Consider the following 16536-nt stretch of genomic DNA (forward strand, 5'->3'; position numbering starts at 1 on the left):
AGCAGCAGCAGGGGCTGGAAACACAAATCCTTTCCAGACACTATGTGAGGAGAGGAGGAGCAGGAGAGCAGGAAGACCAGAACCCAGGGGCTGATACAGTATGGCACACAGGCATTCTTTACTAATTCCCCCACCAACCCAACTGGCACTGGCACAGTGCGTGAAGGGTCACACATGTACTTTGCTGTCAGGAAAATCACTAGATCCATACATTGTTTTGGCTTAACGCATAATCCTTTCCATTGATGAAATGATGTTGAGTGGGCCTGGCTAGAAGCCCACAAATACAAGGATAGGCACACATGCTTTTTCCCCCTTTCTGGTTTTCCTTTAATTTGCAAATCTTGTAATCTAAGCCTCGAGCTGACTGAACCAACTTCTAAACCAGCGCTGCTCTCGCGGCCAAGACTCCAATCTGTTTTCCATTTAAGTGTCAAGCCGGCATCCTTTTTGCTGGTTGAACCAAGCTGTTATTTTAAAATGATTATATGCTAAAAATTGAGTGAGGACCTTAGTAAGTTTACGAACGTCCTGAATGGAAAGACTGTGCTGTGGCAATAGGGGAGTCCTCTCTTCTTTTAATGTAGTGTTATTTACCAAACACCTCTGTCGGTCGGGAGTCAGGACGGCCCCAGCCTGGCTGTGCCATTCAGCCAGAGGTCAGGGTTTGGGCTTTTAAGCATCAAGCATGTTTTCAGCATTACTGCTGAGCATCAGTCACCAGGCCAAGCAGCCAAACCCTCCCCGTCTGTAGCTCTCTCTCCGTGTCAGCCAGGACACACCCACAGCAGTCGTAGAGGCAGTACAGAGGCAGACGAGGCAGTAGAGAATCGGTGGCAGAGGCAGTAGAGGAGGAGGCTGCTTTACTGTGAAAACTTGGGGAAGGTGGTCTCCATCAAAGCCCAGCTGAAGACAGACTTCCTTATTTCATTTCCCAGGAAGGAAATATCGAGTTAAATGTTTCGATGTTCTGGAAGAGGAGCAGGGACAAGGGGAGGGGAAAAAGGGAGGTCATGGCAACGTATGGAGAGAACAGACGCCTGGGGTTCTCTCTCTTCACCAGGGGGGCTTTGATGGCTCTTATTACTTAGGCCAAATTATAGGCTTTCAAATGTACTTAAGATTTGTACCTCGTAACGTCTGAACGTCACGCAGTACAACCAAGCCAGTCTTTCCCTTCCCACACATTTTAATAAAGATTGACTCTGGTGACAGAGAAAGGACATTCCATTAGCACATAGAAGTTTCACATCTTCTCCTCTCATCTCCTCCTCCTCCTGCTCTAACCTCTCCTCCCGCTCTAACCTCTCCTCCCATCTCCTCGCTCCTTTTCTGCCTCGCCATGCAGCCAGATTGGCTTATCCAAGTCTGGTAAATTAGCAAGGAAAGTCAACCTAAAATCACCCAAAATGTCTTACTAATGCGCTACCTTGTGTTTGCTCTTGCATACCTGATTATTTCTAGTAAAAGATCAAAACAACTATTTGACTTGTTGCTCCCTTGTTAACCAGGCATGTGATGTAACTGGAAGGGAGGAAGGATGGGGAAAGGGATCTCATGTTAAGGCGTTGTATGAAATGACAGTCTGATCTACACATAGTGCACTACTAAATAGGGTGTCATTGCAGACGTAGTCCGAGTATGCAAGTCACATTGACATGTTGTGGAATTTGGTGCCACTGTGGGTCTGTCTGAGTGACCAATCAGTGAGATGGAGGCCAGAGAAATAGAACGACTAGACCAGGAATGAGTCCATCATCATACATATACCAACTTCTGAGACACTCGAAAACTGGGGGCGCCCAATAAAATAAAACTATGTCTGGTCGCCAACTGACGCACATCACTCCTACCAGTGGTCATGGTTACCAGCAGCCATGGTTAGCACATGTGGAAACTGGATTACAAGTGTGTGTGGCGTAGTTCAACTTTGACCCAACCAGAGAAAGGCTTTAGAGCTAATGGACTGTAACTCTATCTAATGATGTCATCAGGAAAAATCAACTCTTTCAACATGGGAAAAACTTGGGCTCGTACATAGAGTCACATTATCGGATCTCTAGGGGCTTGTACTGTGCTGTGCTTGTACTGTGGATTCAGTCAGATACCACCCTCCCAAGCGTATCTCCCAGCGATGTCATGAGAAATGTGTACTGTACTCACCCCGAGGACCCGGTACTCTTGCACACCCCCAGGAGAGGCCTTTTGTCCGCAAAACTATCAATCATCAGCGGACCTAGAAGAAGAAGAAGAAGAAGGGGGAGAAGAAGAAGGAAAAAAAGAGGGGGAGAAGGAGAGAGAGAAGATGAGGGACTGACAGAGAGCAGTGATCATTCATCATTAGGGGGCCCTATGCATGTGAGACAGGCCTGTTGTGTAGTGTGCCCAGTCCAGCCTGCCAGAGCCACCCACTCCACTTAACTAGCGCTACTGTAGCAGGATGCGTGTTGATTACATTACTACAGCAGCTCTGTAATCAAATTATACCCCCTAAAGAATTCTGAAGAGATGGACTCCCCGAGTGGTGGAGTGGTCTAAGGCCACTAAAGATCCTGGTTCGAGTCCAGGCTCTGTCACAGCCGGCTGCGAACGGGAGACCCATTGGGTGGTGCACAATTGGCCCAGCGTTGTCCAGGTTAGGGGAGGGTTTGGGATGTCCTTGTCCCATCACACTCTAGCGACTCCTGTGGCGGGCCAGGCGCAGTGCACGCTGACACGGTTGCCAGGTGTACGGTGTTTCCTCCGACACATTGGTGTTGCTGGATTCCGGGTTAAGTGGGCATTGTGTCAAGAAGCAGTGAGGCTTGGCTGGGTTGTGTTTCGGAGTATGCACGGCTTTCGACCTTCATCTCTCCCGAGTCCGTACGGTAGTTGCAGCGATGAGACAATTGGACACCACGAAATTGGGGATAAAAAGGGGTAAAAAAATTATAAATAAAAATAACAAAATTCTGAAGAGGAAAAGGAGACAATATATAAAATAGAACATTACAGAAGTTGGACCGTCTCATTCCTGGCAACTTGGAGAGGACTCATCCCCGCTGACCACAGAATAATGCCCAGGTTAACATGAAGAATTATGGGGATCAAATAGATTAACATACCAGCATGCAAGACTTAACCTCTCTGGCGCATGTGGGACGAACTCGTCCCACCTACGTAACAGCCACTGAAATCCAGTGGCGCGATTTTTGAATCGTTAGAAATACTATTACTTCAATTTCTCAAACATATGACTATTTTACAGCTATTTAAAGACAAGAATCTCATTAATCTAACCCCACTGTCCGATTTCAAAAAGGCTTTACAACGAAAGCAAAACATTAGATTATGTCAGCAGAGTGCCCAGCCAGAAATAATCAGACACCCATTTTTCAAGCTAGCATATCATGTCACATAAACCCAAACCACAGCTAAATGCAGCACTAACCTTTTATGATCTTCATCAGATGACACACCTAGGACATTGTGTTATACAATACATGCATGTCTGTTCAATCAAGTTCATATTTATATCAAAAAACAGCTTTTTACATTAGCATGTGACGTTCAGAAAAAGCATAACCCCCGCAAACTTCCGGGGAATTTACTAACAGTTTGCTAAATTACTCACGATAAACGTTCACAAAAAGCATAACAATTATTTTAAGAATTATAGATACATTACTCCTCTATGCACTCGATATGTCCGATTTTAAAATAGCTTTTCGGATGAAGCACATTTTGCAATAATCTAAGTACATAGCCCGGCATCACAGGGCTAGCTATTTAGACACCCACCCAGGTCAGCCTCCACCAAAATCACATTTCCTATAAGAAAAATGTTCTTACCTTGCTTGTTCTTCATCAGAATACACTGCCAGGACTTCTACTTCAATAACAAATGTTGGTTTGGTCCCAAATAATCCATCGTTATATCCAAACAGCGACGTTTTGTTCGTGAGTTCTAGACACTATCAGAATGCTACATCAAGGTCTCACGCATGGCGCATTGGCGTGACAAAAAATGTCTAAATATTCCATTACCGTACTTCGAAGCATGTCAACCGCTGTTTAAAACCAATTTTTATGCCATTTATCTCGTAGAAAAGTGATAATATTCCGACCGGGAATATGCATTGAGCCTAAACAGCCGAATAAAATTTCTCCTCAGGAGCGAATCGTGCACGCGCCTCATTCAAAGGTCCTCTGAGCCGCCACTTACCAAAGGCGATAATGTGTTTCAGCCTGAGGCTGCCTCGTCAACCTTCAGGTATTTCCCGGGTTCTGAGAGCCTATCGGAGCCCTGGGAATTGTCACGTTACAGCTAAGATCCTTACTTTTCAATAAACGGATGCAAGACGCACGACTCCTTGTCAGACAGGGTACTTCCTGCTTGAAACCTTGTCAGGTTTTTGCCTGCCATAGGAGTTCTGTTATACTCACAGACACCATTCAAACAGTTTTAGAAAATTCAGAGTGTTTTCTATCCAAACCTGAACAATAATATGCATATTCTAGCTTCTGAGTTGGTGTAGGAGGCAGTTAAAAATGGGCACATATTTTTTCCAAAATTCTCAATACTGCCCCCTATCCCAAACAGGTTTTAAGAAGAAAGGAGAGGAGGGAGACGGAGGAACAGAAACAGCACTCTTTTCTAACGTGCTGAACTCAAACTATCTTTCCTCTCCATATGGAGGGGGGTATAGAGCGAGATAGATTGACAGAGACCCCCTTCAAAGCTGAGTAAGGTTCTTTTGTCTGCCTCTGTTTAATTCCTTGGGTTTGGGGCGAAATTACAGTATGGTAAAAGCCCAGTGGGCATATTTAGTTTCTGTCCCATAGGGCTCTGATCAAAGTAGTGTACTATGTAGGGAATAGAGTGCCATTATCCCCTAGAGATGGCGAGGGAGGGATGTGGTGTGTGTGTGTGCGTGCGTGTGTGCGTGCGTAGTGGGGGTCCAGATTGAAGAAGCTGTTAGGCCTGTGGAGGGGAGTAATTTAGCCCTGACAGTAATCAGTGTGAGTTCCTGTGGTGTGACCGTGCCGTGTGGGAGAGCCAATGTGCCGTCCTCAAACCCCTAACACTCCCAAACACAGCCTTTCTTCTGCACTCATATTTCTGTCATCAAACATCCCAACGGGTCACCATATTGAGCTGTAGGCAAATATGATTACCCCGAAAGACCAAAGGGTTTCATCTGAACAATGCATTTAGGAAAATAAACAGTTTCTGTAAATACAGTCAGGGGGAAAATGATCTAAGATTTCATGACTAGTGTTGACTATGCTTTGATTATGAGTAGACTGTAATTTCAGAGATATAATATAGCTCCATTTCAAAACTCGACATTTTGTATGTTTGACTGTTGAGTGTGTGTTTATCTCATTTATAGAGGAAGGCAAGTCTGTATTGAAGCCAACATGTTTGCTGTTATAAATTCTATAATTTCCAGAGCCATTTCAGTAATTAGTCCCTTTACATGGAGGCTGGGCCTCTGGGACATCTGAGTTCAGGTCCAACACAATACTATTACTGACATCCATTCTACTGTTCAAGAGACCAACAGAAGGCTCATACTGTACATATTAGGATCACTTGTCATCAATGCTCATCTATTGTACTGTGAATCACTTTGGTAGGCGTATATATGGCCTATACCAGAAGACGGAAGAAAAGAGCATAGGTTACAAACTCTGGGATGCTGGACAGATAAACGGATCACTCTCTTCGGAAAAACACCACTTCCTCCTCGATTCCAGGAAGGGGCCTTTTGACTTATTTGAACCGACACCTATTTTCAGGACTTTCCAAACCCGCCCACCCAGGATCCCGACTGAAACAATTGGTCTTTTAACAGCTCACCACAGAGCAACACTGTTTGCGCCGGCTGCATCTAACAGATTGCAATCAGTGTCTCTCGCTCTCTCCCGCCCGCTACTCTGGTAGTACAATTCATTTTTATTTTAGCAGTCAGAGAATCGTTCCCCTCATGTGTTGGGTATCTGCTGCTTCTTATTACTGTTGGTGGCTTTCATCCCCATCCAGGGCCCTTTCAATGCTGTCATTGTACATTGTTGAAATCTGCCAAAGGACCGGAACACAGAGCGAGAACAAAAAGCTGATTTTCTCACCAGAACGCCACATGCTAGCGTTTTGTGCATTTCACTTCATTTCTGAATTATACCTGCAGTGACAGCAAATTCAAACTTCATGCCTAGAGAATAACTAATTGGCAGAACGAGGGAAATCCAATTGTATATGGGTTTAAGAGGATGTGAATGCGTACGGTCTTATATTAGATCCAACGGTGTGTCTGAGGGTGGTCCATAGGCAACCTAGTGGTGATATGTCCCCTCTGCTTTCCTTTGAAGTCTCTGATTGAACATGATTAGATGTTGTTTCACATGTTTTTCACTGGCCTGCTTCTCTTCCATACCTAACCTTTAGAAATGCTATTACCCCTGTAATACAATGGGGCCAATGAGTGAATTGAGGGAGAGATATAAAATGGTGGGGGGGGGGGGGGGGGCTAACCAGAGCTCTGTCACTTCATTCTGAGTCAGTCTGAGCCAGCGGGGGCCAGGCCAACAGTATGATTGAGGCCAGGACTGCCTTTAATATTAGGATAGGAACAGGAAGAGAGGGGGCTCTGGCATGGGGCTTCTGACTATTAACAAACAGGGTAGTCTTTAATTAACCCATGACATATCACAGCAAACACACACACACGCCACATCCTCAAACGACATAAATTGTGCCACACTTAACTTCGTTTCAAGAGTGGTCCTTGAGCGCTGGCGAGAACTGATTTGAGTTTAAGTGATTGAATTTTTTTCGGGGGAGGAGAGGCCGTGTTGAAAACCCACATCAGAGGAAAAACAAGACCAATGTGCTTCAAAACGCATACATTTAACAGCAGAGCTTTTTTCTTCCACTTTGCAGATTGGGTGGATAAATATTGACTGAAGTGGACAGAAAGGAGGTTCATGTGGCATGACAAGCTGAAAACAGCCAAGCTTTTCTACTGATTTCTAGAACGAAAGCATCTCGCTTACAATGTGCATCACACTCAAAGACGGTCTGATGTGAACAAGTAGAACGACAAAAATACAAGACTGGGAAACGTTAGGGTAGACGTAAAAGATGACAGAGGTGAAAGATGGCAGAGGTAGGCAGGTAGAGAGATACTCACTGATATGGGGCGCTGGCAGGATGTGGGCAGCTCTCACAGGTCCGTGGCGCACAGAGAAAAGCTCCTGGGCCTCCCCACCCAGCTACAACAGAGAGTGGAAAAGAGAGAGTAGAGCAAGTTCAACAACAATGTAACAACAAGTAAATGTAACAAGTCAAAAGAAGTGTCACCAGTGAAAAGTCAAACGATTTGAGACTATTTTACAGTGGCTGGACAGCTTTCTTTCTCCGTCCTTCTGACATAAATGCATACAATGAGCGCGCAGTCTAAGACCACTCACATTTACTCTGATGTCTTATATAAAGGAAATTTAACAAATGTATTTAAAAGAGGACATTGTTGTTTTACGGTTGTTGCGGTGTAGTTCTGTCAAAAACACTTGGCCAAGCAAACACCAGCTGAACAGAGGGAATAGAGCTAGGCAGGGGGGCAAGCCCACCTATACAATGCTAGGGTAAACACTTCATATAAAACAGTTAACAGTTTGCCATAGTCAACAGGGCTGGAGTTGTTATTTCTGATGATAATAAACGCCATAAGTTCGGTGGGGTGACCACTAGTTCTTTACGAGGCTGCTCCGATAATCAATACGGCCATACTTCTGATTAAGCCTCAGTGTAATGATAGAATTATCAACACTACACAACCACAAACGTAAAGCTCTGGTTTGGATGGAGGCTAAAGGGCTAAGATGTCGGCAGCAGGGCAAAGTCAAAAGACAATGTGGGGGCCCCTAGCTGGGACAAAGAGAGATTTGTTCACACTGGGAAAAAAACAAAAAAACATCTATTCCAACTGCGTGGAAAGGGGCTTGTCAAGGAGGAAGGGGGCCCTAGAGGGAGATTGGGAGGGGTGGCCTAGAGGGAGAGGAAGGGGAGCACTAAAGGGAGTGGAGGAGGGGCTGGTGGTTGAAGTGCCAACCAAACTGTAGAGTAAAAGCTACCAACAAAGGTCCCCAAAGCATTCCGATGCAAACGAGCGGCCTACTCTTTCTTTCTGTGACTGAGCCAATGGGACAGAGCGGGCTGCGGTGTCGTCTGGCTGGCAAGACCAACAGTCTGATAACCAGACAGCTCAGCTAATTGGTTTCAAAAGCGCTATGATGACTGATGCCAAAAATACTTTTAAAATGCTTTGAACAGAACTGAGATTAAACATAGCCTACATACAGTATCTGAAGTAAAGAATAACAGGTTAGCAGCTGGATAGTGTTGAGGAAATAGTGTTCCCACATTGACATGTTGAACATGTCCGCCACACCTGTTGTTCACCCAGCGTGTACTGTGTAGGCCTATATCCCCTGTCATTCTGAGAAGCTACAGTATCTATAGCTAGAGGTCACCAATAGATCAGAGGTTATTGTAGGTTGCTTCCTGTCTTTACTGTTCTATCAGATACAATGAGAACTGTTAATGGAATTAAAGTGGTAGCTGTGTCCCTGTTCGAGGCTGTAGAGATGCTAGGTCATCGCCTGCATTAGGCCCCAGAGAGAGGCTTGGGTAGTCAGGTCAGAACCCTTGCATGGTCCGTGGTGGCTCTGACGCCTGTAATGGTGCATTGTTTTAAGCTCTAAGCTCCACTTTTGTGATTTTTTTTGTGTTAAATTACAGCGAAACATGCATTATCACATTACTGTCGCCATAATCCACGTGTCTTAAGTAGATAAGCACATCCGAGGATGAACGCTCTTTTGCGCAATTAGTCGCCTCTTTTCAAAGTGGTGGATCGGGCCATTGTTTTTATTAAAAGTACAGCTCGGTCCAGTGGCATTAAACTAGAGCATCATAAACCACTAGCAGGTTAAAGGAGCACAGAGAGAAGGAATAAGTGGGACTATGGTGGGAGGATGGGTGGGAGTCCTACGGCAAATGGAGTTGGAGAATAATGGATTTTGCTGGATTGTGTGTGGTGGGGGGGCGGGGGGGTTAGGATAATGACAATACGGTGGGCATTGTGCATTACCCCACAGCTCATCCTTGCCTTACATGGCTCTGTGTGACAAGACAGCCAGCCAGGCATCAACAACATCAATCTCTGCTTTCTGCCATTACATTAGCCGCCTGTCTACACAGCAGCAATATGCCAAATTGCTTCTTTCTGTGTGTGTGTGTGTGTGTGTGTGTGTTCAGACAGACATGCATTCAGACAGACATGCATTCAGACAGACATGCATTCAGACAGGACACACGACAAGGGCATATTGATGGTGGATGAATATGATCAATGAATAATGTTCAACAAAATGAAGTGCTTTTGGGGATCCTAAAACAACAGCTGATTTCAATGTTACTTTCCACCATGAGAGACACATAACACTTGGTACTAAGGCCACAAGCGGGGGCCGTTTTCACAGTTGAGCTACAAAGCAGACGGTGGACTAGCGGTGATAACTTTTCTCCCTTTTGGAAGCACATGAAGACAGGCTGATATTGTCCCTATCTGGGACTGTACTTTAATAATAACAGCGCCCACACAGACACCTCTTTTCAAAACTGGTCATTTCCCCCAACACCTCTTCAGGCCAACAACTTGCCCACGGTAGTATGGGCCTCATCTGTCTGGGACAGGGCAGGCGACACCTATCCAGTCAAAGATCCCTCGCTGTCTGAGGGGACAGGAATGCACACACACACGGACGGTTGATATGCACATACACACTCTGTCGGGCGTCTGATGAGGAGTGTGTATGTGTGTCTCTCCATGCAGTCAGTGCCATTACAGAGGGTGTAGGCTTAGCGACTGTCAAAAAAACTTCACAGCTACTCAGGGTTCGAGCCCGAGGTGCTATCATAAGTTAATATGAACCCAGTGAAAAAACACGTCCTGGAAACATGCCAAAACCACAGAAAAACTACAAGAGGGGTAAGAGTGTGAGATAAAGAGGAGCAACACCGCAACAGTATCGCCCAGTTGGGACCAATTCCAATTCTTGGTCGACTGGTATTGAAACGGAACTATACTGTACCCAACTCGGGATGGTACTAGAATACTCTATATGTAGTGCAGCAGCACATCTGTAGCTGGCTGGCTACGGCCCTTCTCTCCTCGTTTATTCTGGATGGTATTATGTAGGCTGGCTAGTGTTGCACATCTGTAGCTAGCTGCATATAGTTCCTCTCTTCTTTAAGAGAGAAGAGGTGCGCTAACAACAGAGACGTTGTTCATAGTCACATCCCACCAGTGTGTGTGTGTGTGTCAGTCAGCCCCCAGTGTCAGTGTGTGGAGGGGAAAAGTGTGTCGTTTCCCTGGTGGCCTGTGGATGTTTAGAAAGGACTGATTAAGGACTTAGGCTGTTTAGATCTCACAGGATGTATGTTAAGTTAGCATGTTTCTGTGACAGCTTGCACGTGAAACCTGATAGTCCTAAATAGAGGCCTTTGCGGAGTTGCAGGTTATTTGTTAAGTTGTAGAGCTGACAAAATCCTCTAATGATTTTACTAGAGAATATCTCTGTTATTATTTTCAAATAATCCTGGAAACGACTTTACTGTGGTTGAAAAATGGTTGAGTCAAAAGAACAGCTCTTTCAAATAGCCTTTACATTTCCTCCTCGTGGGGCTTTGAAATTAACTCAAAGAATACAAATCTTGGTAAAAAGAAAAGTGCAGGAAAAATGTTAATGCTATTTCCACTCTTAGGTTTTTCCATAAGTGGTTTCTTACTTTATTTCAATCCATATTCCTCCTTAAATATTTGACCCGGGGATGATACCAGTCACATCAACACAAACCACCTTAAAAGAATATCAAAAGTCCTCCATCTTGTTGGCTAAGTCTACCTCCTCAGTGACAGACGAGGAGAGGAGGAAATGAGTGGCCCTTCTCTCACCTCCATGATTCTCCTCACATTGTGGAGGCCTGTACATGTCTCTCTATTGTTCAAATCTGCTCAATGTGGGTGCACAACAGTGATGGGTAAAATAAAATCGATACAGTTACACATCGGGATATTATTTTTGACAATATATTGTATCATTTTGACAATATCGCAATATTATTTGTCTTAGTTGGCTGTACCAAAACGCCAGTATTTTCTTTCAAAGTTTGTTCTCCATCTTCTTAAACAGGGAACAATTTTTTTCAGCACTTTTATCTCCATGACTAATAAAAACGTGTCCCTCTGCAGCAGACATATGGTGCGCAATTTGTTTGGAACATGGAATTGCAATAAAATCACAGTATCGAACACAAAAAGAATCGCAACATATCGTATCGGCACCTAAGCATTGTGATAATATTGTATCGTGAGGTCCCTGGCAATTCCCAGCCGGAGTGCACAATAGGTGCTATGGTACCTGTAATTATGGGACCTGGAGAAAGTAGTGTCTTGTGTGACCCACCCAACCTGCTCATCAAATGTAAACAGCTCTACATTTAAAATTAAATATTTCAACCCCAAAAACACAAAGATCTGTTTTTCATATGTTAACAACCACAACACAGATCCTAGAGAGACTGTTGGTGCAAAAGTTGTCAAGACTTGTAATTGACTGGAGCATTTTAAAAAGAAAAGAACTGTTAACACCCTGGTCTATCCTGACATCTAGTGGGGGACAAGGGGTACGGCAAAGGATATACAATAATGTCTGGGTTTTTTACCTTTATTTAACTAAGCAAGTCAGTTAACAATAAATTCTTATTTACAGTGATGGCCTACACCGGACGACACTGGGCCAATTGTACGTCGCCTTATTGGACTCCCAATCACGGCCTGGTTGTGATACAGCCTGGATTCGAACCAGGGTGTCTGTAGTGACGCCTCAAGCACTGAGATGCAGTGTCTTAGACCGCAGCACCACTCACGTGTCTGTTGTTGTCAACATCTTTCTATTCAAAATGTATTTATAAAGCCCTTTTTACATCAGCTGATGTCACAAAGTGCTTATTCAGAAACCCAGCCTGAAACCCCAAATCGCAAGCTTCAACACCAACAACAGCACAGTAACAACCAAAACACTGGTTGTGCTACAGGTGGTCTTTACTCACGGATATGCTCCAGATCTGCATCCCGTCTGCGTAACCAATCATGAGGCAGAGGGGAGGGTCGCTGCTGCCACTGTGCATCTCCAGGAACTCTGGCGAGCGGGACGTATCTGATGGACACAGGAAAACACAAAGAAACACATACATTTATATTCAGTCAACTCTGTAGACGACTTATTCAAACTTATTTTGATTTCAATTCATTTGATGAATTGACTATCAAACTAGAACTGCCTGACATGGATATTTACCATATTATGGCAAAACAAGTGGGGGGGTCTAATCAGAACCAGTGTATTTCTGTAGCGGGCTCCATCCCAGACAACTGTTGTATGTGCCTGTGTCTTGTAGGTCTCCCCATAAACAAACTGAGTATACCAAACATCAGTAACACCTTCCCATGTTGACTCCAATGCTGCCCACAGTTGTGTCAAGTTGGCTGGATGTCCTTTAGGTGGTGGACCATTCTTGATACACACGGGAAACTGTTGAGTGTGAAAAACCCAGCAGCGTAGCACTTCTACCATACCTCATTCAAAGGCACTTAAATCTTCTGTCTTGCCCATTCCACCTCTGAATGGAACACATACACAATCCATGTCTCAATAAAAATCCTTCTTTAACCTGTCTCCTCCCCTTCACCTACACTGATTGAAGTGGATTTAACAAGTGACATCAAAAAGGGATCATAGCTTTCATCTGGATTCACCTGGTCAGTCTATGTCATGGAAAGAGCAGGTGTTCTTAATGTTTGGTACACTCAGTGTATAATCAGTCTATACAACACATTTGACTGCTTGGTTTGTTGCTGTTATCTAAAATGATTCATCCTTGTCTTTGTCGATTTCAAAAACTTTTTACTAAACCGTTTCATTTTGTAGAAGAATGGTTGGGGTTTAAGTGTTCCAGCTCATTCTTTTGAATAAATGTTTAACTCTAGCTACTTTGAATGCGTGTCAACTCCAGCCGTTTTTAATGTATATGAACCATTGCTTCCGTATGGAACAATTTGCTTTACATTGAGCATGCAAAGAAGCAGGGCTGGAACAGTGAAGCTCTAAATTGAACACCAAATAGAAGTCCTCTTCAAAAGGTTTGCGTAAATAACATTAAAGTGGTAGAATGTTTTATAAACACAGACAAAACTCTGTGTCTAATCAACACAGCTGCTGTCAGATTGAGGGAGAGATCTGGCACACACTCACACACACACACACACACACACACACTTGTGCCATTGAGATACATCAGACCTGTCACTCAAAGTCCTTACAAGAAATGAACCATCAAATGGTTCGCAAACAACGCCTGCCAAAGGAACTATTCATGTGTCACATTTAAACAGTTTTCTACCCAGAAATTCTAACAAGAGGCCACTTATCAGCATATTTCAGTAAACTCATAATATTCACGAACCTGTTTATATATGGTTTAATCTAATCTGTGGATAGTTAGTTATCACTTGTTATCACTTATCACTTGTTATCAAAATGTGTATGCCCTCCAAGGTTGAACACAACACAGTCAAGGGGGGAAGCTTTGAAACGGTTCTTGGACTTACCATTGATGTCAGCTTTCTCAAATCTGACCCAAACTATTTTCTCTTTTTCATCAGTTGGGGGTGCGCCAGTGTATGCCTTGAATTTGGACAAAAGACAAGTAGGAGATGAGGACAACAATTTATCAGATTAAATTACTGCAATCTGTTAATGTCATAGAATGACCTATTAAAACTTTAATAGAATAATTTGTGATTCAGTTAATCCTATACCTATAAAAACACCATTGACAGCCTGAGTAAGCTAGTCAATCTGAATAAGGGTAACATGTAATACACATTTCTATTACTGTAGAAAAGATGACAATCAATGGAAACAGTCTTACCTGAGGGACCACATCTTGGAGGAAGGTCACAACACTCTCCATATACGACTGCTCACTGTAATAACACAAGAGCGTTACCTTGTTGAATGTGTATACCTATGAGTAGAATATTTGTAGTGTATGCATAGGTATAAGTATTGTCTTTGCACTTAATTCAGCTAAATTGGTTGTAGTTAACACTTTCTGTTATGCACTCTCCACCTCAAGAAGTGGCCAAGGAAATATACTGAACCAGATCATATTGATCCATAGCACTGAAGCATATGTCTGAAACTGATGGTCAATAACAACCATCATGGGTTTAGCTGTTAGGCAATGTCATGTCTTTGAAAGGAGAAACTTGTATAAGTAGGTAGACCAGACACCTCAGGTGGAATAGCTGAAAGCCTATTATTCTGTGTGCGTGTGTGTGTCCTTACGTGGCAGCTTGTGCTCGCACCACAACCCCTCCAGCACAGCGGCTTGGTCTGCGCGGAGATTCTGATGCCATTCTGTCTCCAAGTCTTTATCCTACAGAGGAAAGAACATGACTATTACAATTCGGTAATAGCTAGGTTTAATTTATGTCTCTGTCTCCATAAAGGTCGAGACTAGTAGACTTTCATATAGGGTGTAGAATGGTCACAAAAGATCTTGAACAGATTCCTACCACTTTTGGTTGTACTAATAGAACATTTTGTACTACAAAATGTAGGCCTAACGGTACACCTGATAGTCAACACAATAAACCACGCCCCAACAAACCTGCCTAATATAACCATGATTAGGGCCAAATCATTACATTCAATAACTAGGATGTAAGTCTGTTTTTTATTTTCAATACATTTCCTGTATCACATACCAATTTGAGCTTGATTACCTTTGCTACATGAAATTATCTGAAAGTTATTAAAGTAACAAAGAATGAGAATGCTGTTAATTGTCTACAGCTCAGCGTTCAACATCATAGCGCCCTCAAAGCTCATTACTAAGCTAAGGACCCTGGGACTGAACACCTCCCTCTGCAACTGGATCCTGGACTTGCTGACGGGCCGCCCCCAGTTGGTGAGGGTAGGCAACAACACATCCGCCATGCTGACCCTCAACACGGGGGCCCCTCATGGGGGTGTGCTTAGTCCCCTTCTGTAGTCCCTGTTCACCCACGACTGCGTGGCCACGCACGACTCCAACACCGTCGTTAATTTTGCAGATGACACAACAGTGGGAGGCCTGATCACCGACAACGATGAGACAGCCTATAGGGAGGAGGTCAGAAACCGGGCAGTGTGGTGCCAGTACGACAACCTCTCCCTTAACATCAGCAAGACAAAGGAGCTGATCGCGGACTACATTCACATCAACGGGGCTGTAGTGGAGCGGGTCGAGAGCTTCAAGTTCCTCGGTGTACACATCACTAAAGATCTATCATGGTCCACAAACCAACACAGCTGTGAAGAGGTCACGACAACACCGCTTCCCCTTCAGGAGGCTGAAAAGATTTAGCATGAGCCCTCAGATGCTCAAAAAGTTCAACAGCTGCCCCATTGAGAGCATCCTGACTGGCTGCATCACCACTTAGTATGGAAACGGCTTGGCATCTGACCACAAGGTGCTGGAGGGTAGTGCGTACAGCCAAGTAAATCAGTGGGGCCGAGCTCCCTGCCATCCAGGACCACTAAACCATGCAGCGTCAGAGGAAGGCCCCCCAAAAAATTGTCAAATACTCCAGCCACCCAAGTCATAGATTGTTCTGCTACCGCAAGGCAAGCAGTACCAATGCACCAAGTCTGGAACATTGTTATGCGACTACAATTATCTCATTTTTGTGTCTAATTTGAAACTGTGCCATTCAAAGGTGACTGTCTTCCAGGTAATGTGTTTGTATTTCTATTTACTGTTATGTGTAAATATAGTGGCTAACTGTTTTCTTTCCTTTCATTCAGAAGTGTTGTTAACCAGCTGTCAGACTGTGAATGGACTTGTACTAAAGTTATCCAGTAGGGGTGAGTGGGGTAAAATGATTTTTTTTTTTACATTAAGCATCACTCCATCAAGGGAAATATAGTATTATATCTAACAAAGATATCTAGGTTACATATATTTCAGGATATTGTGTATCCCTAAAATAATCAGAATTTAAGTAAACATTAGTTTTGAAAATATAGCTTGTCCAAAAAAAGTGGTCTCTTGGCACAACTTACCTTCGGTATGGGGTAAGTTGTGCTACAGGACAGGGTAAGTTAAGACGCCTACACATTTCTGTACTGAATGAAATATTAAGACTACCTTTTTAAAACCATGTCTATTTTTTATTTCCCAGACACAATTCAACACAATTACTTTTTGTCTTATTTTTAAGCATTTTTTAACACAGGCGTAACACCTAACAAACACTGTACATTTCTAAAACACTTTAAACATAGGCAGGCCCTGTTTTTACCTCATATCCCAGCCTAGCATTACACCTGGGAAGAAACACTTAAATTTGTTCAACTTGCCATTGGTTGAACTTACCC

The 16536-nt window shown here is 43.7% G+C and overlaps 1 protein-coding gene across 4 annotated transcripts in view; it reads right to left on the minus strand.

Annotated features, from left to right (window-relative positions):
• LOC115163327 (breast carcinoma-amplified sequence 3) overlaps window positions 1–16536 on the minus strand; it is a 305848-nt gene that overhangs the window by 288389 nt on the left and 923 nt on the right. For all 4 annotated transcript variants that reach the window (XM_029715122.1, XM_029715120.1, XM_029715121.1 and 1 more), the window contains exons 2-7: window positions 14461–14551; window positions 14042–14096; window positions 13719–13794; window positions 12161–12267; window positions 7176–7257; window positions 2164–2236 (exon numbers count right to left, since the gene is read on the minus strand). In XM_029715122.1, coding sequence (XP_029570982.1) covers window positions 2164–2236; window positions 7176–7257; window positions 12161–12267; window positions 13719–13794; window positions 14042–14096; window positions 14461–14531 — 464 coding nt within the window. In that variant the 5' untranslated portion in view covers window positions 14532–14551. The remainder of the gene's footprint in view (window positions 1–2163; window positions 2237–7175; window positions 7258–12160; window positions 12268–13718; window positions 13795–14041; window positions 14097–14460; window positions 14552–16536) is intronic.

This window comes from Salmo trutta, chromosome 26 (genome assembly GCF_901001165.1).
Source record: "Salmo trutta chromosome 26, fSalTru1.1, whole genome shotgun sequence".
NCBI classification, from domain to species: domain Eukaryota; kingdom Metazoa; phylum Chordata; class Actinopteri; order Salmoniformes; family Salmonidae; genus Salmo; species Salmo trutta.